This window comes from Miniopterus schreibersii, assembly GCF_964146895.1.
Source record: "Miniopterus schreibersii genome assembly, chromosome: 16".
Taxonomy (NCBI): domain Eukaryota; kingdom Metazoa; phylum Chordata; class Mammalia; order Chiroptera; family Miniopteridae; genus Miniopterus; species Miniopterus schreibersii.
In genome coordinates this window covers 28287721-28313221 of record NC_138116.1, presented here as the reverse complement: position 1 = coordinate 28313221, position 25501 = coordinate 28287721, and the positions used below count along the sequence as shown (strand labels likewise).

The 25501-nt window shown below is 33.9% G+C and overlaps 1 protein-coding gene and 1 pseudogene across 5 annotated transcripts in view; one reads left to right on the top strand and one right to left on the bottom strand.

Annotated features, from left to right (window-relative positions):
• The window catches only part of NF1 (neurofibromin 1), a 191453-nt gene that overhangs the window by 31737 nt on the left and 134215 nt on the right, over window positions 1-25501 (top strand). For all 4 annotated transcript variants that reach the window (XM_081161369.1, XM_081161370.1, XM_081161368.1 and 1 more), the window contains exons 2-11: window positions 5813-5956; window positions 7643-7726; window positions 11421-11611; window positions 15207-15313; window positions 16374-16441; window positions 16694-16769; window positions 17466-17623; window positions 20472-20645; window positions 21106-21228; window positions 21481-21555. In XM_081161369.1, coding sequence (XP_081017495.1) covers window positions 5813-5956; window positions 7643-7726; window positions 11421-11611; window positions 15207-15313; window positions 16374-16441; window positions 16694-16769; window positions 17466-17623; window positions 20472-20645; window positions 21106-21228; window positions 21481-21555 — 1200 coding nt within the window. The remainder of the gene's footprint in view (window positions 1-5812; window positions 5957-7642; window positions 7727-11420; window positions 11612-15206; window positions 15314-16373; window positions 16442-16693; window positions 16770-17465; window positions 17624-20471; window positions 20646-21105; window positions 21229-21480; window positions 21556-25501) is intronic.
• On the bottom strand, window positions 15347-16142 carry LOC308568741 (cyclin-dependent kinase inhibitor 3 pseudogene; annotated as a pseudogene). The gene is made up of 3 exons: window positions 16115-16142; window positions 15497-15995; window positions 15347-15394 (listed from the first exon to the last, which is right to left on the bottom strand). The product of its transcript is annotated as a cyclin-dependent kinase inhibitor 3 pseudogene (transcript).

Below are 25501 nucleotides of genomic sequence, written 5' to 3'. Positions count from 1 at the left end.
CACTTAGGCTTATCAAAGGAATAATATCTTTGTAATCATAGGTTTGATATGCTAATTTTATTTTTTAAATCACATGTTAAAATGAATGTAAAACTTAAAATTTTTGAAGTCTATTAGATGTTGTATAAAGTCATAATACATACCAGTGTTGCAGTGTTCACCTTGGGAAATGTGTTAATATAACTAGTATAAATATTTGATACCTTCTCCTGATTTATGTTTTTATTTGGTGTCTACAGCTGATGTGTCTTTTTTTCCTAGTTTGATTTTTCCCCCCTAGGTGCTTTTCCCTGCAGGTATGATTTTTTTCTTAGCTTTCTCTCTCATTAGCTGGAAATTTATATTAAGAGAATTTAATGTCATCCCCACCCCCATCATGGTCTGAAGGACCTTTTAGAAACTGGTTAAAATGTACACAGAGAAAAGATTTTAGCCTGTGACCTTTTGAAGAATTTTCTGAGTGCAACTAGAAACAAATTATCCATTGTTCACAGTGCTTTGCTTAATGTTATGCCTTCTCTTGCTAAATCCTCCTATTTGTTGAAATCTTGTATCTTAAGTAGCTAACAGCTTGTTAATACAGATCTTCATTAAAAGGTGATTTTTTTTTTTTAATGTAGTTTCGATCCTCTACATTTCTGCCATAATATCCAAAGATTTATGTATGGTAGCATGAAATGTTTAAAAAAGAGCTTAATTTACTTTCCCTCTCATTTGGGAGAGTAGTGCATGCCAATTGAAAATAAGAGGAATGCATAAAAGTAAAGAAAAAGAAAAAATACCTCAGGCTTCTCAAATACAATTACCCTATTTTTTAAAAATTATTTTGTCCCTTTTATTATTTTATTCTTTTTAAAAAATACCCACTCTAGACTTAGTCATTTCCTTATGTGTTATGTTTTCTAATAGTACTTAATTTTATTTTGGAAAAATGTAGTTACAAAAATGGTCTAATTTTATTTTGTATTTTTAAAATTATTAGTAAAATGAGCATATTTTCATGTATTTACTGACCACGCTCATCTTCTGTGAATTGCTCTATATTTCTTCAACAGTTTTTCCATTGAATAGTATGATTAATATATAATACAACTTTATGTATTAGTTATGTAAACCTTTTGGCTGCTAGTTTTTGCACATTCTTTTTTTAAAGGTTTTTTTGTTTTGTTTTTTAATTGACTTTTAGAGAGGAAGGTGGGGCGGAGAGAGAGAGACATCAGTCGGCTGCCTCCTGTGTACCCAAGGATCAAGCCTGCAACGTGGGCATGTGCCCTGACTGGAAATCAAATCCAAGACCTTTCAGTGCACAGGATGGCACTCAGCCAACTGAGCCTCACCTGTCAGGGCTGTGCATTCTTTTATTTTCTGTTACTTGTCTTTTTCTTTGTCAGTGCTGTAAGTGTCCTCCCGCCTCCTTTTTTAAAGAATTTAAACATTTTTATGTAGGCAAATAATATCTGTTTTTTTTCTTTATGGTTCTGCATTTTATCTTGTTAGGAAAACCTGCCTTACCTTGGTATTATAGTATTTTTCCTAATAGTTTTGTGGCTTTGTTTTTTTCACAGTAGCTTCCCTCCCCCCCCCCCCCCACGCACATACATTTTAAAATTTGGTATAAGTTGTTTTTCCAGATGGATAGCCAGTTCATCTGGTAATGTTTTATTGACATATCCATTCATTTACCACTGATTTGAAATACTGCCTTTATTACATTAATGTCTATGTACATACTAATAACTGCTTTATGTCTTTAATTAGTTTTTGCTTATTATGTACTGGTTTTGTTATAAGAGTTCAGTAGAATGTTTCAGTACCTGATAATGCAAATCTTCTCTTGTTCTTGTTTTTCAAAAATTTCTTGGGCATTCTCACAGACTTATTTTTAGTGAACTTCAAAATCAGCTTGCCATTTTAAATAGTCCCCTCCCCATCTTCCAAATCTATTATAACATCTCACAATTTCTCCTCTACTCCTACTAGCCTAACTTAAGCTACCATTTTCTTTTGCCTAAACTATCTTCTAATATACAGCAGCAAGAAAGCTCTTGTTAAAAACATAAGTCAGTTCTTGTTACTTCTTATTTACATCCCTTCAGTATTTTCTTCTCTCTCTCTTTTTTAAAAAAAATATATCTTTATTGATTTCAGAGAGAGGAAGGGAGAGGGAGGGAGAGAGAGAGATAGAAACATCAATGATTAGAGAGAGTCATTGATCGACTTCTTCCTGCACTCCCTTGACTGGGGATCAAGCCCACAACCCGGGAATCGAACCATGATCTCCTGGATCCTAGGTCTATACTCAATTGCTGAACCACCCCAGCCAGGCTCTTTTCTTCTCTTTTGTTTATCTATTACTGCATAACAAACTACTCCAAAGCTTAAAACAACCTGTTTGTTTTGCTTTCAATTTTGCAAGTCAGAACTTCACGACAAGTTCAGCTGGGTAAGTTACATGCTGTTGGGTGGGATGACTGGGCTGGAGAATCCCTCCCTTCCAATGACTCCTTCAGTCACATGTCTGATACCTCAGTGCCTTTTGCCTTTTTCTGTACATGGCATGTCATTCTTCAGAATCTCTGTGTGGACTGGGCTTTTCACAGCATGGTCTCAAAGTAATCACACTTTTTACACAGTAGCTGGCTTCCAGGAGGAGGGAAAGAAAAACGGCCAAACCAATTAAGGGCTGTTCCTGCCACAGTGTCTCTTCTGCCTTATTTTATTGGTCAGAAAACAGTCACAGACCTGCCTAGATGCAGACAAACAAACAAAAAAACTTATTGCAGGAGAGCATGTGGGATGACAGATACTGTGACCACATTTGGAAAATATAACCTGCCACATCGTCAGACTCGGAGTATATTCAAAGCTCTTAAAATGGCCCATCAGGCTTTCCATGATCTCACTCACCTCTGCTTTTCACTCTGACCTTATTGCCTATGTTTTCTTCTTTTGTTACCTTTGCTTTAGCCACAGTGGCCTTTTTGCTGGGCTTTGAATATGCCACACTCCTTCCAACATCAGATCTATTTTACCCTGCCACGTCTGCCATGAGTGCTTGCTCTTCTGCAGATCGTTGCATGGGTCTTCCCATTCTCTTACTTGATTTAGGTCTCTGCTCAAACATCACGTCTCCAGAAAGCTTTTCCTGACCACCTTCTCTGATAAAGTCTTGGTCACTTACTACCTACTCTCTGCATAGATTTTTGTGCTGCTTATGGGAGCCTGGGGGCCCTAAATACATGCCTGGCTTCTGAACAAGTTGAGAAATAAAAGAGTGACAACAGACGGAGGCCAAAACATATATAAAATAAATAAATAAAAATTTTACTGATCATTGTGGTGTTGGAGACCCAAATAAGCCTATTAACTGCATCTCAGAATTAGGCAGACTTACCCATCCAATCCCAGCTAGTGTTGCTCACTCTCCTCTGCAGTGGTAGGCCAACTCTTGGCATGTTGACATAGAGGAAAATTCTTGTACTCTGTAGCAAGCCTCTTCCCAAGTAAAGAAGGGTAGAGCAGAGTTGTGCATGCTCAGTTATTTGTCTCATTTTTTATCTGTCTGACTGACTAAAGTGGGATAAAAGGAAGGGAATAAAGGAAGTGAAAAACAGGATGGATGGCAGCACTATTTACTAAAAGAGAAAACATGGTAGGAAGATTATAAATTAAATTTTAGGAACACACTGAGTTTGAAGTGCTTATAAGATACCCATGTGGAGATACCAAATAGGCATTTGGATAACACATTTGAAGATACAGATTTGGTAGTTGTTTTAGTTTCCTAACTGTTATAAACATAGTGGCTTAAAAAAACCCACCAAATTATCATCTCACAGTTTTTGTGAGTTAAGCAAGGATCTGGGCATTGGTTAGCTGGGTTCTCTACTCAGGCTCTTACCAACCTGAACTCCGGGTGTTGGTTGGGGCTGTGAGTTTATCTGAAGCTTGAGGTCCACCCAAGCTCACTGGTTGGTAGAATTTAGATTCTTACAGTTGCAGAACTAAGGCCCTCAGCTTAGAGAGGCCACTTGCTGTTTCCTGCCATGTGGCCTTCCCCACAGTAAGATAGTTTGCTTCTTCAAGACCAACAGAAAACATTTTTGCTGCTTTAAATATCTTTTATGATTCAGCTGGTTTGGACAGGCTCATCCAAGATAATCTTCCATTTGATTAACTCAGATTCAACTGATTAGGGACCTTAACTGCGTCTATGAAGTCCCTTTTGCCATAAAATAGGGCGTGTGTGTGTGTGTGTGTGTGTGTGTGTGTGTGTGTATGTATGGGGAGAGAGAGAGGGAGGAAGATTGATTGATTCATTGATTATAAGGACTTGAGTTACGTTATGGAGGCTGAGAAATCCCATTATCTGGCATCTGCAAGCTGTAGGCCCAGGAAGGTCAGTGATGTAATTCAGTTTAAGAACTTGGGGAGCTGATAGTGTAGATTCCAATCTGGGTCTGAAGACCTGAGAACCTGGATTGTCCAGGGCAGAAGGTCAGTGTCCCAGCTCAGCCAGGTGGAAGGGGCTATTTCTTACTTCCTCTGCCTTTTTGTTGTATTCAGGTCCTCAATGGATTGGATGATGCCCACCCACAGTGGGGGGTGGCAAACTGCCTTACCAGGTGCATCTATTCAAATGCTAATATAATCCAGAAACACCCTCATAGACACCCTTGGAAATAATGAACAACGTTTAGCCAAAAATACCTGTGAACTTTGTGATCCAATCAAATTTACACATAAAATTAACCATCACAGAGGGATTTGGGGAGATTTACAAGCTACATTATAGCCACTGCTGACTTCTAAAATCCCCCCTTTTTGATCTTTCAGATTTTTCCTCCTTCATAACCTTTATAATTAACATTATGTAATTCTGTAGTGTTTGTTCAGCCCCCCTTAAATGCTTCCCCTCTTTTCTTTAGTATATCTTTACTATCAAATTAGTCACCTATTATTAACTGACCAAGCAGACTTGGGTATGCTACTCAGTCTTTTTTTACCTTTAGTTGCACCATTTAGAAATAAAGTTGGACTGAGTTTTGTTTTTTCACAGAGGAACCTCAGTGTTCTCGATTAGCATTAGCAGGATCTAATAAACAGTAAATATGTTCATGGAGCTTTCAATACAGAATGCTACTCTTCAACAGAGTAGACCTGAACTTCTTGGTAATGCAACGTAACTCATTCTTAGGTGAATGTAAATGCGGTCCCCTTAAAGGATATACTTTTTCTTGAGATTTATCTGTTTGTTGTGCCTTTACTCCCTCAACTGTGAACCTGAGAGTGGTTATCTTATCTGAGTCAGCCTTACTCTGTTTATTCCAGGTTATACAGTTTGTTCTCATTTTTTAACAATCTGCAGTTGTTTGCCATTGTTGACTAGAGGTATGGGGCATAGATTATTTTTTGTCTCATTCTGTTAATGCTTGAATTCAGTATATAAGGGAAAGAATTGTGTGCATTTTATTGCATACATTTTCTGAAATAATTTTTAAGCTACAAGGAAATAGCTCTATTTCTGTAAGTCATCATTCTTTCTTATATAGAGCTGGGTAAGGATTTAATTTTGTAGATAGAGATTTATGATTTCCAGAAAGAGAGCTGCAAAAATTGAAATCTCCAAAGAATTTTAGATTTACTATAATTGCTATTATATATAGAAAATTGGAGCTTGAGATACTAATGTAGGTAACTGGTTGATAAAATTTTCCTAAAATCTCGTGATTTTCATTGAGGAATAGAGTTCTTTTCAGTCATTTTCAAGTGTAAGCTAACATGTATTTTCTTTTTTTTCTCTTTTTTTTAGCTTCCAATAAAAACAGGACAGCAGAACACGCATACCAAAGTCAGTACCGAACACAACAAGGAATGTCTTATCAATATTTCCAAATACAAGTTTTCTTTGGTTATAAGCGGCCTCACTACTATCTTAAAGAATGTTAACAATATGGTGAGTAATTGGATTACTTTTCCTTTGGGGAGTTTACTTTGGTTTGTTTTTGATTTAAAAATTTGGAGGAGCATATTTTGAAGTATGGAAAGCCATTTTTTTGTAAACATTTTATTTTGTGGATAAGCACAAGTAACCTTTTAATTTTCATTTTAGTTTTTGATTCTTTGTCTTAGATACTTCTCTTATCTGTGACTTTCCTTTCCATTATTTTTCTGGAATTAGGCTTTCATGTAGATTTTACGTCATATGTGAATTGACCATAGTAATCTATTTTAATATTCTCCTCATCTTCTTACTTGAATATTTACATATCAAAATGTCCCAGTCCTAAGTAGATGACAAATAAAATTTGACCTTATAGTCCTAAAATGTGAGATTGCTTTTATGAAAATATTGTTTTATTTCCTTTACCCTGTAGCTTGTGACAGATTCTACAGTAGTTAGAGCACCCGTTTTTGAAGTGTCCTCAAATACCACTTTTCTGAAGCTACTCCATTGTCAAAAGCTTATAATTGCTGCTTTCCCCTCCATTTTATAAAATCTGTTTACATTTCCTAAACTTCAAGGTACTCCAGCTGTTTTCTTTCTGTACCTTTGAACGTATTTTTCCTGTGTCTCAGGTGATTCCTTCCACTCTGTCAATTCCTATGTAAAATTTCCTTCATATTCAATTCAGATCAGCTGATCTGGATATTTCTTGACTAAATTAAAATTGCTCTGATTGTCTTTAGTACTTATAACCACAATTTGTACTGTTTGTTTTGAACTATGAAACTGACTTCTGGTTGTAGATTGTGAAAATCACTCATATTTTTATAGTCACATCATCTTTGGTGTGCGTGGATTTGTTTGTTTTTAAAAAAGCTAATTAGACAATACTTGAAACTTACAAAATTGATAAAATGGAGGTGTGAAAAATCATTTACCTTACCAAAAAATTTTCTCTTTATGGAAGAAAAGATTTTCTGAAAAACTGGGAGCTTTTAATAAATATGTAAAGTGATTTACAAAAATACATTTAAGATTTTGTGGAGCTCTTCTGTTGCAGTGTGTGGGGCACAGTGATAGAATTTTACTTATATAATAAGTGGCCATGCTCCCATTTAGATTGAAAATATTTTAATATTTGGAACCTTCTTTTCAAAACAACTGCAAAACAGTATTATGATATTGACATTCATTTAGTTCTTATTGAGTAAATTGAATTGTGGAAACCATAGTCTCTTGTTGGTGAATAGTGTATGGTAAATAGTGTAGTATTCAATTTAAGAATAGTGAATGCTTAAAATTCTCTGTAATTGGTATTATAATATTTTTTTGCTGTAAGAATTTAGACCTTAATTATTTTGTGGCATCAGAGTGTGGTTAAATGCTCCATTCAAGATTCTTGTATCAAAATCCTACATATTTTTAAAATATATAAACCAATGTATCTTCTTTTACTGTTACAAGGCTAATGGCAGACTGTAATGAATGCCAGCAGTTTTGTTTGCTTGATCATTTATTTTGTGTGAGCATTAGGCTAAAATTAGAAATAATAGATTTAAATATAGTATAATCTGGGTGATAAAATGGAAGATTATTGATTTTCTTGATCCTTAGCCTCTCACTTTTCAGATGTGTGCTGATTTGTAGTGGGGAGTAATAACCAACTTTTAGTGTTCTGAATATCTTTTCTCTTAGAGAATATTTGGAGAAGCTGCTGAAAAAAATTTATATCTCTCTCAGTTGATTATATTGGATACACTGGAAAAATGTCTTGCTGGGGTAAGTCAATTTGTTCTTCAGTAGGCAAGTTTTGTGAATTTAATTTTGAGTTGATGTGATGTACCTTTAAAGTATAGGTGTGGACAAGAACAGTCATATGGACTTATTGTCTAAGACACACATATGAATTAAAATATATCTATATTTTTTTATTGATTTCAGAGACGGGGGGGGGAGAGAGAGAGAGAGAGGGAGAGAGAGAGAGGGAGAGAGAAACATCAATGATGAGTCATTGACCGGCTGCCTCCTGCACGCCCCCTGCTGGGGATTGAGCCTGTATCCCAGGCACGTGCCCTGACCCTGGAATCTAATCTCGATGTCCTGGATCATAGGTCGATGCTCAACCACTGAGCCATGCCAGCTGGGCATGCATATGAATTTTCAAAACAGCAGACTGGGTGGCATAAACAAGTTTTCAAGAGAAAATTACTTTCTCATCTTTTGTAAATTAAATAGATAGTAAGCTTACTTATAAAGTGTTCCACTTGAACCACATGTATCTCAGGTTTTTTAGAAAAGATTTTATGAAAAAAGGTCACTATTTGATTTAATTAATTTTTCAGATATTGTTAGGTCTGTGGCATTGTTTAGTTTTGAAAGAATGTGGTATGAAAGACCGAGAGTGGTCTTGTTTCCCCCGTATGAATCTGATTTTAAGATTTTACTTTTCAAATCTATATAAAAGAGAGCTTAAATATTAAAACTATTACTGATAGATCCTACCTGAAGAACACTTGTTATTTATAAATATGAACATATAAAATATCTAGATATGTAGAGGATTAGTTGAGTACAAAACAGTTCTTTCTCAGGTTTTCTCTAAATAGTTGTCTCAGTGTATTTCAACCATGACTTAATTGGAATTTTTTCAAGACTATTTCTGTTGTATAAAGCAAAGAGTTTCTATACTTCAGTAGCCTTAATTCTTCCTGGAACATGGTAGGAGTTCATACAAATAAATAAATTTACTCATTTTAAAGATCTGTCTATTCAGTATATATTAGAATTAACTTATTTCTTATATTCTGTATTCCTTTGGCACATCATTTGCTTTTATTCAGAATTACTTTTCTTCCACATATGTCACAGTTGTTGTCTACAGTAATCTTAGATGGAAGGGACTTGGCTATGAGAGAACTGATTGTGTGGTTGAGAAGAGTGGGAATGGTCAGAAGTGTTTGCGGAAGGGATAGAGTACGGAGTTGGAAAACATAATTACATTCACGTACTATGTATCCTTAGGGAAGAGAAGTATTTAAGATTATAGGCCACAAAACCTAAGCATTTTGTTTTTTGTTTTTTTCTTAAATATATCTTTATTGATTTCAGAGAGAAGAAGGGAGAGGGGGAGAGAGAGAGAGAAACATCAATGATGAGAGAGTCGTCATTGATCAGCTGCCTCCTGCACTCCCTCGACTGGGGATCGAGCCCACAACCCCTAAGCATAATGTTTTAAAACTCTTATATTGACCCATGACCATATTCCAAAATTGTGAGACAGTGTTTTTAAGTTTTTTACTTAAATTGAGGGTGAACTAGTTGTGTTTTAGCTTGGTGCTTTCTGTTAATTTGTGATATACTGCTGTTCATTTGTAAAATGGAGTAAAAGAGCAAAAGGTCTGTTAAATAGGATGGTGGCATTGTGAAGGTAGACAGTTTTTAAACTCAATCAACTCTTTGTAGTGGTCTTATTGCTTTGATTGTAAATAGCAGTGTATCAGCCACTCCCATGTTTGAATGGGGTAGGGTGGTTTATTGTCTCTTTTAGTTCTACAGCTTTTCTCTATTAATGTTTGTAATTGAGAGTTAATGGTAAATGTGTTTGGAGAGTGATATTACTGGCCCCCTAATTTGATACTCTCTGGAGATACCGTAATTGAAACACTAATAACTGTGCATGGTAAAACTTACATAATGCATAAAATATATCTTTCCTTGTTCTGCTCTACAATTGAAAATGTGTAAGATTTTTTAATTAGATTTATAATTTACAAAATAATACAGTTCACATTATTGAACAGTTGTATTTTGTTAGATTGCTATCAATGATTTTATGGTTATCTCTTGATTTTCGTTTTTAAATCAAAGTAAGTTGAAGAAGTTTGAGATGAACTGAGCCTACAAGTACATATTTACCACATAAGTAGTTGAAACAGCTAATGAAAGTGAACAAATACTTACCAATATCTTATTATGAGTAAAATTTTATAGAATTTGAGGAATCGTAAATATTTTTGTTCCTGTATCTATGACCATTATTCAAAAGATTGAAGACTTACACAATTTTCATTTGTTTATAATTGGAGTTATTTTCAACATCTGTATTGTTTGATTAGCCTGTAAATGAGAAATAGGCATTGTAACTCAAATTTTGTATTTTTTGTGATACCTGTTTATTTACTATCCATATATTTCAGTGTATTTGAATCTGAAAGCACTTGGATTGTAATTACAGAATTGAGCATAGCACATAGTTATACAAGTTTTGTTCTGTCATCATGCTTGGTATTATCAAAATTGTTATTGATATATGGATACTAAGCTATTTGGTGAAATACAGATGTGGAACAGTATATCTGCAGGATAATTTATCCATTGATTGATTTGTTAGTTGTAAAGTAGAGATTTATTTTACAAAGTAGAGATTTCGGTGTTAACAACAAAGTTATTAAAATTTGGTGTCACTTACACTGGAATCACCTGGCATTATGTACAGTATGTGATGTAATATGAACTGTACTGAATACCTAAAGTGTTTAACCTGAATGTAATCAGCCCTAGATTTAGGCTCCACCTCGTGAAAATACAGTAACTAGAATAACAAGTTGTTACACCACTAAAAAATAATCGAATCAATAATATGAACATTTTGTAAGGCAGCTGGACCATTTTTTAAAAAAGTCAGTGTTATAGAAGTAAAGATGATGTATATGGAGGGGGAGATAGATTTAGAATAAGGAGACTAAAGGAACATAACAATCATGCTGCAATCTATGGACCTTTTTTGAAGCAATGGAAGACATTTTGGGGATAGTTAGGGAAATTTGAGTACAAATTGGGTATTAGATGATACAAGGGAATTGTTTATTTTTCCTTGGCATGATGATTGATTGAAGTTATGTTGGAGAATGTCCTTATTTTTAAGAGATGCTGAAGTATGTAGGGCTGAAGCATTCTGTTTGTAACTTACTTTGAAATGGATCAACGAAAACAATGCTATTTGTAATAAGTAATATTTATCAATTTTGGTCAATCTACTTAAAGGCAGGTGTGATTGCCCATCCAGGAAGTTATTTGGATGTTGAGACAGATAACACAATGCACTCACTAAAGAATATAAGTAATGTTTATTTAGAACTCAAAATAAACTGGGAATTCCCCAGAGGGGAGGGCTTATGTAGGGATTCAGTGAACAGGCAGGAGCGGGTATGGGGGCCTAAGGAAAATGGATGGGGGACTGGACTTTTATTGTGATTAAGAGGCCAAGGATGGAACCATCCTCTTTATTAGACTAGCTGTAGATACAGCAAGCATGACAAAATATTAACAGTTACTGAATCTAGGTAGTGAGTGTATATATGGGTGCTCATTATTCGATTTCAACTCTTACATGTATTTGAAAATTTTCATAATAGAAAATGTTTACTTGTAAATTTAAGGAAGTTTTAGAATTATGTGATTATTTCTATTTTAGCAACCAAAGGACACAATGAGATTAGATGAAACAATGCTGGTCAAACAGTTGCTGCCAGAAATCTGCCATTTTCTTCACACCTGTCGTGAAGGAAACCAACATGCAGCTGAACTGCGGAATTCTGCCTCTGGGGTTTTATTTTCTCTCAGCTGCAATAACTTCAATGCAGTCTTTAGTCGCATTTCTACCAGGTTAGTGTGTAAATCTACATAGGACTGTTGTAAGTAATATACCTTTTAGAAGTTTTTCTTTAGTCTACACAAAAATTAAAAATGGACAGAAATGAGTTTGACCTGGGTTTTTGTAGAAATTTTATGCATTGATGTCTTTGAAATTTTTATTATTGTGATAGTGGTATATACAATTAAATGAGTTCTATTATAAAATCGAAAGTCTGAATTTTAGGAAATATCACCCATGACCAGATTTTTTTGTTTTAAACACTAGGTATGAATTTTTGGCTTTTAAACATATTATTTCTTTAAATGAATTTAACCAACTATGTAGAATAATTGATAAGAGCAGTCAGAATTCTAATGATCTCACAGCTCTGCTCTTTATCACAAGATCCTCAGCTATAAAACAAACCCCAAAAACAAAAAATCCCAGAAATATGGAAGCACAAGGAAGTGAATAATTGCCAAGCAGAAATCTCCAGAAAGTGGACTGTGTTTTAAGTATACAAACTGCAAAAACTCCCTATTTGTTGAGCATTTACAGTATATGCTGCGTTGTTCTATCCTCAGTATCTTTGAAATGTGCGTGATACTTCCCCCATTTTACAGGTAAGCACACTAATACTTGAAGTTATCAAGGCCATTTGCCAAAATGGAAGACCCAAAATTTCTAAGACAGACTGGCTTCAGAGTCTGTTAGTTTTATTATACCAGGTTTGCTGCTTCCCTCTACTTCTGTTTTAGCCACATTTTGATGACATTTCTTTTGTAATATGTACTGCTGTGCTTTAAAATTGTATGATAAGTATAATTTAAGCTTTTATTGATGATTAAAAGTCGTCATGTGATCACCAGTTGTGATATCCTGCAAATAGAGGAATTGGTATAGATGGTGCTAAATGGAATAGAATTGCAACTGACAGTAGCCAATAACTTGCTTTCAGGCATATGATTTGCCTTTTTCATGCAAGGGGCGTCAAATGGACCCTTAATTATGACCCAGTAGGAAGTGTAGCATGAATCACTTAGTGATTCAGTGAGTCAAAGAATAATACTGAATAGAGAAAATAATCCTCTTTGCTGTTGGTACCTGTGTCTTTAGACTTGCCTGTGTTGTATGAACAGTGGACTTCTATCATCCAGATTTGTTTATTCTCCTGTAGTTTTTCAATAGGTGTGAATGAGAACATGCATCATAATTTGAGAATTTGTGCTGTGGTATTTTGGGGGAATTGGCTAACTTCAAAAATATGCAGTGAAAAATATGCAGAAATGAAAAAATGGCATTTCTATCATCATGACGCTAGGCATTAATATTCTTTAACTGCTCATCAGAATTCCTGGTGCAAAGAAAATTAAAATTGTATTTAATGGTGCAATATGATTGATAATGTTTGGTAATGTTTGTACAGTATACAGTGTCTTTATAAAGTCCTTTGAGTGATAGCATTTCATATTCTGAGGAATGATACACTGGTTGAAGCAGCAAGGTAATAAACACCGAGGGAGTAGGAAGGCAAAAATTATAAAAAACAAAAAACAAAACAAAACCCCTTCTTTGTTTAGGTGGCTACTAGACCTACCTTACTATTCGAAATCATCTTACATTGAAGGTAGAAAATGATCAAAAGGATACAATGTTTTTTAGTCTGTCCAAACGTGAGCTGTTAATAAAACAGCAAAAATACAGGTCTTTTGCACTGATGTAAAAATTCACTTAAACCTAAATAAAAGAGGTTAATGTTTTCTTCCTTTTTGCACTAACAACCACAGATGTCAGTTTTTCAAAAGATGGTATTGCTAATCTATTGAATTGTGCTTTCTAATGAGGCATACTCATTATTTTAATTAATATAAAAATGTAAGCAGTAGGATGGAATTACTAGTTTTTATATCTGCAGAGAGAGATATGGTGAAAAGCACAAATACTGCATGATCTTATTTATAATATTAAATTGTAACCATTTTAGTTTAAAACTGACATTAATCATCACATTAAACCTTCAGTTGCTAAAAACGAAATCAATCCTATTTCTTCTTTTTCAAGTTCTTTCATTCGCGTTAGCCTACAGATGCATAGCTAATGTTAACATTACGCACTTACATGAAAGCTTTTCATATCATCCTGGCATCAGCTTAGCAGTTCATCACACTGGAAAGGAGAAGGTCCTCAATACTGAGTAACATGCTAAAAATTCCACAGCTGATGCAAAGAGCCCAGAGGTATGGAATGTGACTCCTCAGGAAACACAAATAAATTTGAAAAGCTGATTCTTGTGGTTGTCAAAAATGGAAGAAGAGTTTAACTCCTTTTATAATCAGTTATTTCTATAAGGAAGGGGGTGTTTTGTGAAGTTTAAACATCATTTCTGAAGCAGAGAAGTCAAGTAAAGAGTAGTTTGAGCAGAAGAAATGAAGTGGAAACCCCATCACTAAGACATCTAGAAAGACCAGGTGAACTGAGCAGCAGAAAGATATTTAAAATGTATAGTACTAAAGCAAAGGACAGAAATATCAAAAGCTAGCTAATGTTAATCCTAAAAGAGAAACGTCAGTTCACAGGTAGAACAGTCAAATACAACACATTTTCATAATGTTGATTCATCTATTGTATATAAGATACAAAATCAATCTTCAGAAAAAACTGCCATTCTAGATACTTGCATATTTTAAGTCACCTAATGCTATGACAGGAATGACATAAGATAACTCCGTTTTAATTAAACCATCATAATATTTTAGGTGAGTGGTCATCAGTTTCTATTTCTGGCACAAGCTAAATGAAATAGCAAATGCAGTTGTCTGAAACACATTTTTTCATAGATCCCATTACTGAGCATTCTGTCCCCTGAAAGCTAAAGATACTGGCTTATTCTGGAGATACTTCTATTCTGGAAACAGTGAACTAGATTCAGGAAATACACAAAAGTTGTCTATTTTTACATTTGCCAATGCAGCAAAATCCTATAAAACAAAGCCTTTGGTGACTAGAAAATTTCTAGAGTTTTCAAAGATGGCACAAAGCAGACGGGACAGAGCACATGGCATGAGATTTCATTATGCTTCACAGAACATCATGCAATTTAAAACTTATGAATTGTTTATTTCTGGAATTTTCATTTAATATTTTTGGACTTGGATAACTGAAACCCCAGAAAGTGAAACCGCTGATAAGGGGGGATTTACTATACCACTCATGTTTCTGAAGTCTGTCTAGTTTATGCAAATAGATGTTAATATTTATGTTTATTTTACTTATAATTTGAAGTTTCAATTTAAAAAACTTTTTATTATAGAACAAAATTTAAAATACACATAGCAGAGAGAAGAGTATTTTAAACACCCATGTATCTCTCACGGTGTTTCAGTAGTTACCAGCATTTTGTGATTTAAAAAAAATTTTGTATACAACATAGTGATTTGATAAACATAATGGAGTTTACTGGATTATCATCATTTCTTTTATCATATCCCCTAAATTACCTTTCTTTAGATTTTCATAAGAAATATTTATTCTCATTTTTTGGGGTGACAGAAATCTGTTGAATTCAGAATTTTTCACTATTCCTAAGATTTACATTGATAATTACTTTTGGTTTTTACTTTCCAGGTTACAGGAATTGACCGTTTGTTCAGAGGACAATGTTGATGTTCATGATATAGAATTGTTACAGTATATCAATGTGGATTGTGCAAAACTAAAACGACTCCTGAAGGGTAAGTGTAAATGTATGATATATTTGAAATTAATCACTGTGGGTGAAAAACCAGTATTTTGAATGTACTAGTTGTGTTGAGCTAGAAAATCAAAGTGAATTTTATAATGCAAATGTCCCTGCAAAATGGACAATAATTGTTGAACTTACAGTTAAATAATTTTTGAACGTTTGAAAACCATACAATTCTTTTTTTCCTAGATACAGATCTTGATAGTGAACCTATTGATGATAGGTGTATAGGTGGTTTGTCCCGGAACTCATGAAGATAATTATATTGCTTTATGGTCTGTATTGCTCCAGATCCTCTTAGGTCACTCAGGCTCTCTGTGGCTTGCTGTGATAATACTGTCAGACAGATATAGTAGGAGACAAGCAGATGGCTACAAGACAGGATCTCCTAACTCCTCCATAACAGTGTATTAAGGCTTTTCAGTTATTCTTAAGGCAGATTGCAAGCTCCTCCATTATTTCACAGCAGCTGGCCATGAAGTCCCTCCATCTGGGATTGGATGATGATGAGTGATAATGCCATGCTGCTGGTAGAGGTCCAAAAGGTTTGGGACTCTATATTGTGACAGTTCCCTTCTGGTGCAGAAAACGATATGGCTGGAATACTGTAGCTCTTTAGTTCTTCTGTTATCTTTTTGGATATTTCTTCTAATATCTTTAAATTTACAAACCTGGAAGAGCACATAAACCAAGAAACTGAGAACAATTCACTCGTGACAGGGTAGCAATGATATCTGAATTGGAGTCTGTTCCTCTTCAATAGACTCTTCCTCTGATGAGTCAAACTCACTTGTTTGCAGTGAACTAGGCGGCTTCATTGCTGGCCACTCCACATCGTGGCCGGCCATGTATACTTTGTGTTGAGGTTTGTTTTTAGTGGACATAGCCAGTGAGTTTTTGGTTTATATTAATTATCTTTGTCTTTACATTCCTTCCAAATAATAGTGGAACAAAAGGTTTTGTTTGTTTTGTTTTTTACTAGTAGCTCTGAACTGTATTTGTTTTAACTAATTAATCTAGAGTTAATTAAAAAATTTTTTCCTCCCCAGAAACAGCATTTAAATTTAAAGCCCTAAAGAAGATTGCACAGTTAGCAGTTATAAATAGCCTGGAAAAAGTAAGTCATAACCTCTTTGGCATTAACATTTTGTTAAGTTTTAGCTATAAATGTTGCTGAGTTTATGATTTTGAATAAAAAAGTCACGGCTTAAATAATAATTTTACATTAAATTTTAGGAAGATGCATTGTAATATTTTAATGAAGGAAATTAGAAGTTTGTGACATAATTGGAGCTGTGTGACATTTTATTTACTATGTTGAGAAAATATCCCTGCTTTCATATAAAAGCATATGTTTTATTATTTGTAGGCGTTTTGGAACTGGGTAGAAAATTATCCAGATGAATTTACAAAGCTGTACCAGATTCCACAGACTGATATGGCTGGTAAGGATAAGATTGGGTTTTTTGTCTTTTAAACTCTTACTTATGAGGTAAAAACCTATCACTTTTCTAGTTATTTTTTTGTTATTAAGGTGCTTTTACATCTCGTCAACTGATCAAATAGGAAATACTATTTTTCTCTTATATTTCTAAATTACCTTCAACCCTTTTCCTTTTCCTTGAGCAAATAGATAAATACATTTGAAATGAAGCTCTAATTTTTAATTAGAGTTGTGAATGGGATATTCGATGGCACTTTATTGTAGAAAAATACTTTATTGTGCTCGAGACTTTATTTTGTATTTAGAGAGATGTGTATAAAGTAGAGGTATCCTTACCTAGAATTCTCCAGACGCAGCTGGTAGGCAGAGAATACAGGTTCCTGAAGCTGTCCAGCCTTTGTTTCTTGGGTACATCAGACTTCACTTCAGACCTTGCACATTGAGACAACACAAGTTTGGCCATTCTAAACTGTGGATTTTTCTAGAATGGATCAAGATAGCTCTTCTAATACGTAGACATTATAACATTGCTTGTCTGCTTACCTGAATGAATTTGTTTAATTATTTAAGTGAACTTCCAAGTTTATATTGTAAAAATGTGGCCTTTGGACTTTTGGATAACGCCAGTTTTTAATTTAATGCCAGAGATTTTCTTCTCATTTAATAAAATCATTTGATATTTATATCTTTCACATAGAGTGTGCAGAAAAACTGTTTGACTTGGTGGATGGTTTTGCTGAAAGCACCAAACGTAAAGCAGCAGTTTGGCCACTACAAATCATTCTTCTTATCTTGTGTCCAGAAATAATCCAGGATATATCCAGGGAAGTGGTTGATGAAAACAACATGAATAAGGTGAGGGGGGCAAAATTATTTCCGTATGTCCACATGTGAAGCAGTATATTTTACTCAAGGTGTGTATTACTGCAGGCTTAGCATTTTGTAAGCACAGTATTTCAGGGGACCATTTCTAATTGTAATCATTTTAGGTCTCTGTGTTCACTGGCCTTAGCAGAGACATACCTGTACATAAATTTATTTGGAGGGAAAATAAGTGATACCACTCATTAACTAAAGATTTAAAATAATCCCTAGTTTCATTCTTTTACCAGGGACTAAATGATACTTCTCTCAGTGGTAAGCATAGTTTCTCTTGTAGTCACTGCAAGGGTTGCCCTACCAGGACTAGTCACTTTTGTAGTATATTTGCATATACTTAGGTATGTATTTACTTGGTGCTAATGAAATCATCTAGTAACTCACTTTAGGTACTTTAAAATAGTTTTCACAGCATTTTATTAGGAAGGCAGGATACCACATATGCCATCTATAGTGAAATTGGCACTGTAACAACTGGTAATTCTAAGGGTCACTATAATCTTTAAAGAATAAGACATGGGTATTAATCTTATTGTTTTATTTGAATTTATGCAGTTTGTTTTGCTAATACGTTTTTTTTTTTCTTTTTCCATTTTGGGAGAAATACTCTTAGCTGACTAAACGTGAAATAGGCTCCTGCATGACTTGTCTTAGGTGATGTTCAGAATCAGCTGAATGATTCAGTACTTTATAGAAATATTGGACAGAGAATTTATACATTGTTGGGTAAATAAATGAGCTTTATAACCCTTGAGTATCTGTGATGCTGTGGTACTCCATTTAAGTCTATATCCCAACTTTCCCGTTGTGAGGACACCATTTTTCATGTTAGATTGTTTCGGAGCCCTTCAAAATAGTAAAATTTTTTTGTTTGTTTATTGGGAAAATAGGCATAGGTAAAGCTAATATACATTTAGTAGTACTTAAGTGAAATTATATTTTAATAATTACAACTATATTTTTCCAAATGCTTATTGGTCATTTGCGTTGTTTTCTATGAATTTCTCATTTTCCATTGAATTGTTTGTCTTCTGTTGATTTGTAGGGTGTGCATGTACAATTTTTACTTGGTTTCTTTTTGTAAACTTTGTGGGTTTTTGTTTTGTTTTTGCTATTTAAATATTTAAAATGTGTATGTAGTCAACTCAATCTTGCACTTTTTCTTTTTTTTGGTCTCCTAGCTTTTTTGGTCAGACTTCTCCTGAAGATTTTATTTATTCGTTTTATTGAGATACAATTTACATCCCATAAAATTTACCCTTTTAAATTGGACAAGTCAGTGATTTTTAGCATAGTCACAAAGTCATGCAACGATCACCATATCTAATTTCAGAACATTTTCGTCACCCCAAAGGGAAACCTCCTACCCACTAGCAAGTTACTCTGTAGTCCTACTTCACCCCAGCCTCTGGCAACCACGGATCTAGGTTCTTTCTCTATGGATTTGCCTGTTCTGGCCATTTTATGTAAATAGAATCATATAATATGTAACCTTCCCCAGATTTTTGGAATAGACTTTTATATTTTTTTCTAGTACTTTTCTAGGTTACAAAGTTTAGATTTTTAAGTCTTTCTGGATTTTAAACAGTATTATTTATTTTTTATGTATTCTCACTCTTCTGTGGTTGCATTCCTTATGAGCTAACCAGTGTTAATGGTTGATATGTATTCTTCCATTCATATCTACTTGTTTATACGAACATTCATATAAAAATGTACATACATATATAGAGTGGTGGTTGATATCTCCCTCCTATTTTCTATTCCCTCTTTTATTTATCTTTGCTCTTAATCTGTATTATTTTCTTCCTTTTGCTAGCTTTGGTTTTCTTTTGCTCTTTTTCTAGTTCTTTAAGGTATATAGCTAAGTTATTGATTTGAGAGCTTTCGTCCTGTTAAATGTGAGAGTTTCCAACTATAAATTCTTAGCACTGCTATCTTTGTATCCCGTAAGTTTTATAGTATATTGTGTTTTCACTTTGATTTGTCTTAAGCTATTTTCTAATTTCCTTTGTGATTTTTTCCCCTTTAACTAATGGTGTTTAATTTTCAGTCATTTATGAATTTTCTAGTTTTCTTTCTGCTGTTGGGATTTCTAGTTTCATTTCATTGTGATCAAAAAAGATATTAAGATATTTTGTATGATTTCAGTCTTTTAAAATTTATTAAGACTTGTTTTGTTGCCTAACATATGGCCTGTCCTGGAGGTTGTTCCACGTGTACTTGAGAAGAAAGTATATTCTGTTGTTTAATGAGCTTAGCTCCTGACATGTTATATTTGAGAACACATGTAAGTGGAGATATGCAGTTTCATTTAGGAGAAAAGCAAAAGGGAGAAATTTGTTAGTGCAAAGAGGGCTAGAGATCACAAGAAGGGATAACTTCTTTTGAGGAGCAGAATTTAGAGCAGTAAGTCAGCCTTAGGTATATTCTTAGTTAGAAGACTCAAGGTTGAATGTAGCCTGGAGTTGTAGGTAAGGATGAACAGTTTGACATAGACCATAACCAAGACAATATAACATTTAAAAATTAAAGATACTATAAAAAAAGAGAACATGATCAGCTGAATTCAGGATTGAGACGTCAACTACCTTGTTTTGGAAGGACTGTTTCTTATGTTTCTTTAATAATTCAACAAAGAACGTGAAGAACAGATTCTGTGTTTTTGGCCTTGAGGAATATTTAAAAGACAACTCCTTTAATTAAGATATCAAATTATGAATTTTTAGAAGACAGTTTTTAGAGGCTGATAATTTGCTACTGTATTAGATAAATCTGAAATCGGAGAAACTTCATATATTTTTGCTGCATTTGAATTCTGTAGAAGTTGTTTCTGGACAGTCTACGAAAAGCACTTGCGGGCCACGGAGGAAGCAGGCAGCTGACTGAAAGTGCCGCAGTTGCCTGTGTCAAGCTGTGTAAAGCAAGTACCTACATCAATTGGGAAGATAACTCTGTCATTTTCCTACTAGTTCAGTCCATGGTGGTTGATCTTAAGGTAACATGCTTATTATTTCTTTTAAAAAAATTAAATGGGAAGTAAACTTCAAGTATAAGTATTAAACTAAATCAGTGTCAGAGATCATTGCTAACACTAAAGTTCTGAGTCTTCTTTGATAATGAGTTTATATGACCTGCTGTTGTTGTTACTTGTTCCGCAGACTAAATAAAGTGGTGTAGAATATGAAAAAAAACACACAATCAGATTTCTTAAATTAGCATAAGTATTCTTACTTGGTTTTAAAATAATATATAAATTAGGACCTGAAAGAAATTGTATATGATGTTGTAAGAATTTTATCAGACTGATGAACCACGATGTTAGTGCTTTGTGCTGCTTCTGGCAACTGAATGCTACTGCCATTTATGTGGGTGATGTGTTGATATTACTAAATATTAGTAAGAGGAATACTGCATGACTGTTTAAAGGCTTTTGTTTTCTATTGGGATTTTCATAGAACCTGCTCTTTAATCCAAGTAAACCATTCTCAAGAGGCAGCCAGCCTGCAGATGTGGATCTGATGATTGACTGCCTTGTTTCTTGCTTTCGTATAAGCCCTCACAACAACCAACACTTTAAGGTGAGAGCATTGGTTTTTATCCAGTTATATTTACTGATGCTGTTGATCCTTTATAAATGTGAAAAGACTAGAAAGATGAATAGATTATACTTCTATTGGTATTGCTCAATATTATATATCAGTGTTAACTTCAAGACCCTAAAACTTTATTCTGTTTTTTAAAACTTTCTTTTCGTTTTTCCTTTTGTCCTCATTTATGTTACTGAATATTTTTCTCACGGAAATAAGCTCCTGTTTTGTTCTCCTCTGTAGATCTGCCTGGCTCAGAATTCCCCTTCTACATTTCACTATGTGCTGGTAAATTCACTCCATCGAATCATCACCAATGTAAGTCCAAAAGGTATTGCTAAATTACTTAAAATTTTTTTTTTTCTTTTTTAAAAAATTTCTTTTTAAGAAAGATACTCTTCATTTACAGAAGGTTCTGAATTTATATGTATGATATAGAAAGGTTTCTCACAGGTGGTTATTTATAGCTAGTAACTTATATACAATTGTATTTTTCATATTCAGTCTTGACCTGAGGGCCCTTATTGAGGAAGGTGGAGTTAATAGGATCCTTTGGAAAGATTGAAACTAAAACATTTTATTTGGATCCGAAGTCCTTGAGAATAGTTCCACTGAAAAATATATAACTTAACATTTTCATCCCAAAACTTGTCACATACTATTTTAATATTTTTAGTTTTCCCCCAGCATGTGATATGTTCTCACTTGTCACCTTACCATTTAAGTTAAAAGTAGTAGTTAATTTATGTTGTAGCCCAGTACGGCACATTTAAAAGATGGTGAGACCATATTTGATTGTACTTGTAGTCTTCCTTAAACAAAGGAGATATTAACATACTTAAATAGAGTTGTTCACATGTTACAAAACCATATCAGACAAAATAAGCAAACTCATTAAAAAGTACTTATAAAACCTTCAACTATGATATGAGAACATTCAATAGAAAGATATTGAAACCTTATCAGATTTGAACCATTGATTTAAAAAATTCTGTTCTGATTATGAACAGTCATCTTTCGAAGGTTCTCAAGTGTTACTTACCATAGCTCTACTTTTACCCCATTTATAGATCCTCACACTTACATAAGTTGGTTAACTTTTCCCATTTTCCTCCCTTAAAAAAGACTTTAATCATTAATGATTTAGGTGTATTTGTTCTCTTTATTATCAAATTCCATTTTAAGAGTGTGTCTTTGGTGAGTTAAAAACACCTCCCCATCTTCATTTACCTTGGATGTGTTGAATTAAAAGTCTACCCATATCATCTTTTATCCATTTCTGCAGGAGAAAAATAACTGTTAATAAAGCTTTTTAGTGACACATTAAATTTTTCTCAGTAGCATGCTGGTAGCATTTTGGGCAGGATAGTTCTTTGTGGTGCAGGACTGGTTTGTGTGTTGCAGGATGTTTAGCATCCCTTCCGTTTGTGCCACTTCCCTCTCCCCACACCCAGACATTATGAACAACTAAAATTGCCTGAGGCAGTGATTCCTCCCTCAGTTGAGTATCAGTGAGTTAAATTATAAGTAGAAGTAACATCAAATACAGTTTGTTCCAAAAGGAAAAGCTTAACGAATCTGATTGCAGATAAGGTATGTTTGTATTAAAAACTTAAAATTTTTTGCTTTTATCAATGTAATGAGGTAGTACATTGTACCCTCAAGGTTTACTTTCAAGGCCATTAAAAAAAATGATCTCACCCCTCAAGTTTATGTGTAATTCAAAAATAAAATATTATTTCCTTTTCCCCCCTTAGGCTTATAATACTAAAAACATTCCATTTACTAGAGTGGATGGCTTTACATAAATGCTTAAAACTTGTATTTAATAAACCCAAGTATATACTTTTTTGATACTTTGTGGCTAGTTACTTTAATTGTAAAATATTTTTGTCTACAATTGACTATATAGAGCACTTTCAAGCATGGACTTGGCACTGCTGTAAGTGGCTGAGCTGCTCCGTTGTGGGTTTACAGCATGCCTGGAGTGTACTTCCTGCATGCCTCAGTGTATACGGTCAAGTGGTTGTGCATCCCCCTCTCCTCTGACGAGTGCTGCATGTGTGAAGGTGGAGTGTGTCTGTATCAGAAGTCACATCAATATGAAATCTATTTTTATAAAGAAAAATCTGTATTGACTAAGTTTTAAAATACTAAGCATCAGTAACCTTGAGGTGAATAGCTTGAAAGGAGTATAAATTTGAGTCTTTAAAATATCTTTTAGAGTTATACCTTTGATAAGGATACTTTATAGATTGATAAATTATTTCTTGTTGAGGTTTCCCCCCTCTTTGGTGTGAGGCTAATAGATACTGAGTCTTAAGTACTTTCTGACTGAAAAGGACTGTTTATTAAGTAAATAGGTACATTTATGGAATTGATTATTACAGAATCTCATTGAAGACAGGTATTATAAAAATACTTTGTCTTGACATCACATGAAATTTTTCTTAAGACATTTGGACTCCTAATCTTAAATTCATTTTAGTGTAAGATTTCCTTTTAAATGATTGATGGTTCAATACACTTCATAAGTTTTCTTCTTCACACATGGTTCTTTAGCCAATTTATAGATTTTTAAAAAAAAATTACCACTTTCTCAAATAAAATAAAAGTTTTGCTTATGTGTTTTTGAGAGTTTATTTAGAAGTAGTAATGGTATGTGCAGTTTTGTTTTTGCTTCCGTGAAACATGTTCATACTCAGTTCATAAGTACAGTGTTTAGGTCTGAAATATTCCACTGTTTCTTCTTAAGAAATCTGAAAGTCTATTCACTATTTGAATTTTATTATAATGTAAGCTTTCATCAGTTTCAAAAATGGTACTCATCGTACTTTCACCTTTTTTATTATGGCATGTCATAAGAGATGAATTGTAGTTTCAAAATCTATGTTAAGTTCTTACTGTTTTTAGGCTTTTGTAGGCAAAAATTGGATATGTTATTATAACTGGGAAATTAAAGACATAATATGCGTATATATGAACCAGACGTCTTAGTCATCAGTGAAATATGCTATAGCTGGTGTAGTACCTAGTATTCTGATTTTTTATGTGTGGCAATTTATTATAGTTTACTATGGATAGTTCACATATTGAGAATGAGATGGTCTCTTTCAACTAAGAGGTTTTGGTTGAAGAAATTATTTTCAAGACATTAGAAAATTTATTTAAATTATCTCTTGGGGAATTGCCACATAGTTTAATCAGATTGTGAAAGTAATGCCATTTGTTTGGCAATAAACTTAGTGTTTTCAAAGAAAAAAAAGAATGTCAACATACTTAGTAACTGCTCAAAACACAAAAATTTTTTACCAACTACATGATATCTAGTTTTTAGTGCCTATTTTATTTGAAAGTGAATCTTTAACTTTTACTTTAAAATGAATTTATAATATGAAAAGTAGCAATTATGAAAATCACCAAATCTTTAAGTTAAAATCAAGTTGTTTTTATAGGGTGTGCCTGGTAGTACAGTACAATTTCAGCAGCTACCAAATGACACTAATTGGGAAGAATAGATGCAGCCCTATGTTCACTGCAGTGTTATTTACAATAGCCAAGATCGGAAACAGCCCAAGTGCCCATCAGTAGATAAGTGGATAAAAAAGCTTTGGTACATTTACATAATGGAATACTGCTTGACCATAAAAAAGAAGGAAATCTTACCTTTTTCGACAGCAAGCGTGGACCTGGAGAATATTATGCAAAGTGAAATAAGCCAGTCAGAGAAAGACAAATACCATATGATCTCACATGTGGACTCTAATAAACAGACTAATTAATAAAATAGAACATAAGCATAGATACATGGAACAGACTGACAGCAGTCATGGGGGGAGTGTTGAGGGCTGGGTGAAAAAGTAAAGGGATTAAGGAAAAAAAATATATATATATATATATCACACACATAGACACAGACAATTTAGATAGCCAGAGGGAAAGGGGACCTAGGCGGGGAGGTGGGAGAGGGCAAAGGGGGATAAATGGAGACAAAGAGACTGCACTTTGGGCTTGGGTGCACGTTGCAGTATGCAGATGATGTTTTGGTGAATAGTATACTTGCAACCTGTATGGTTTTGTTAATGTCACCCCGATAAACTCAATTTTTAAATAAGATGTAATAATTAAGTAGGATGTTACAAGAGATGCATATCTCTTTAATCAGTTTCTGACAAGATATTATGGTATCAGTCAAGTGAGGAGGACCCTTATCTCAATGCATTTTGTGATTATTCAGCCTTTTTTATTTTAAGCTGATTAATAC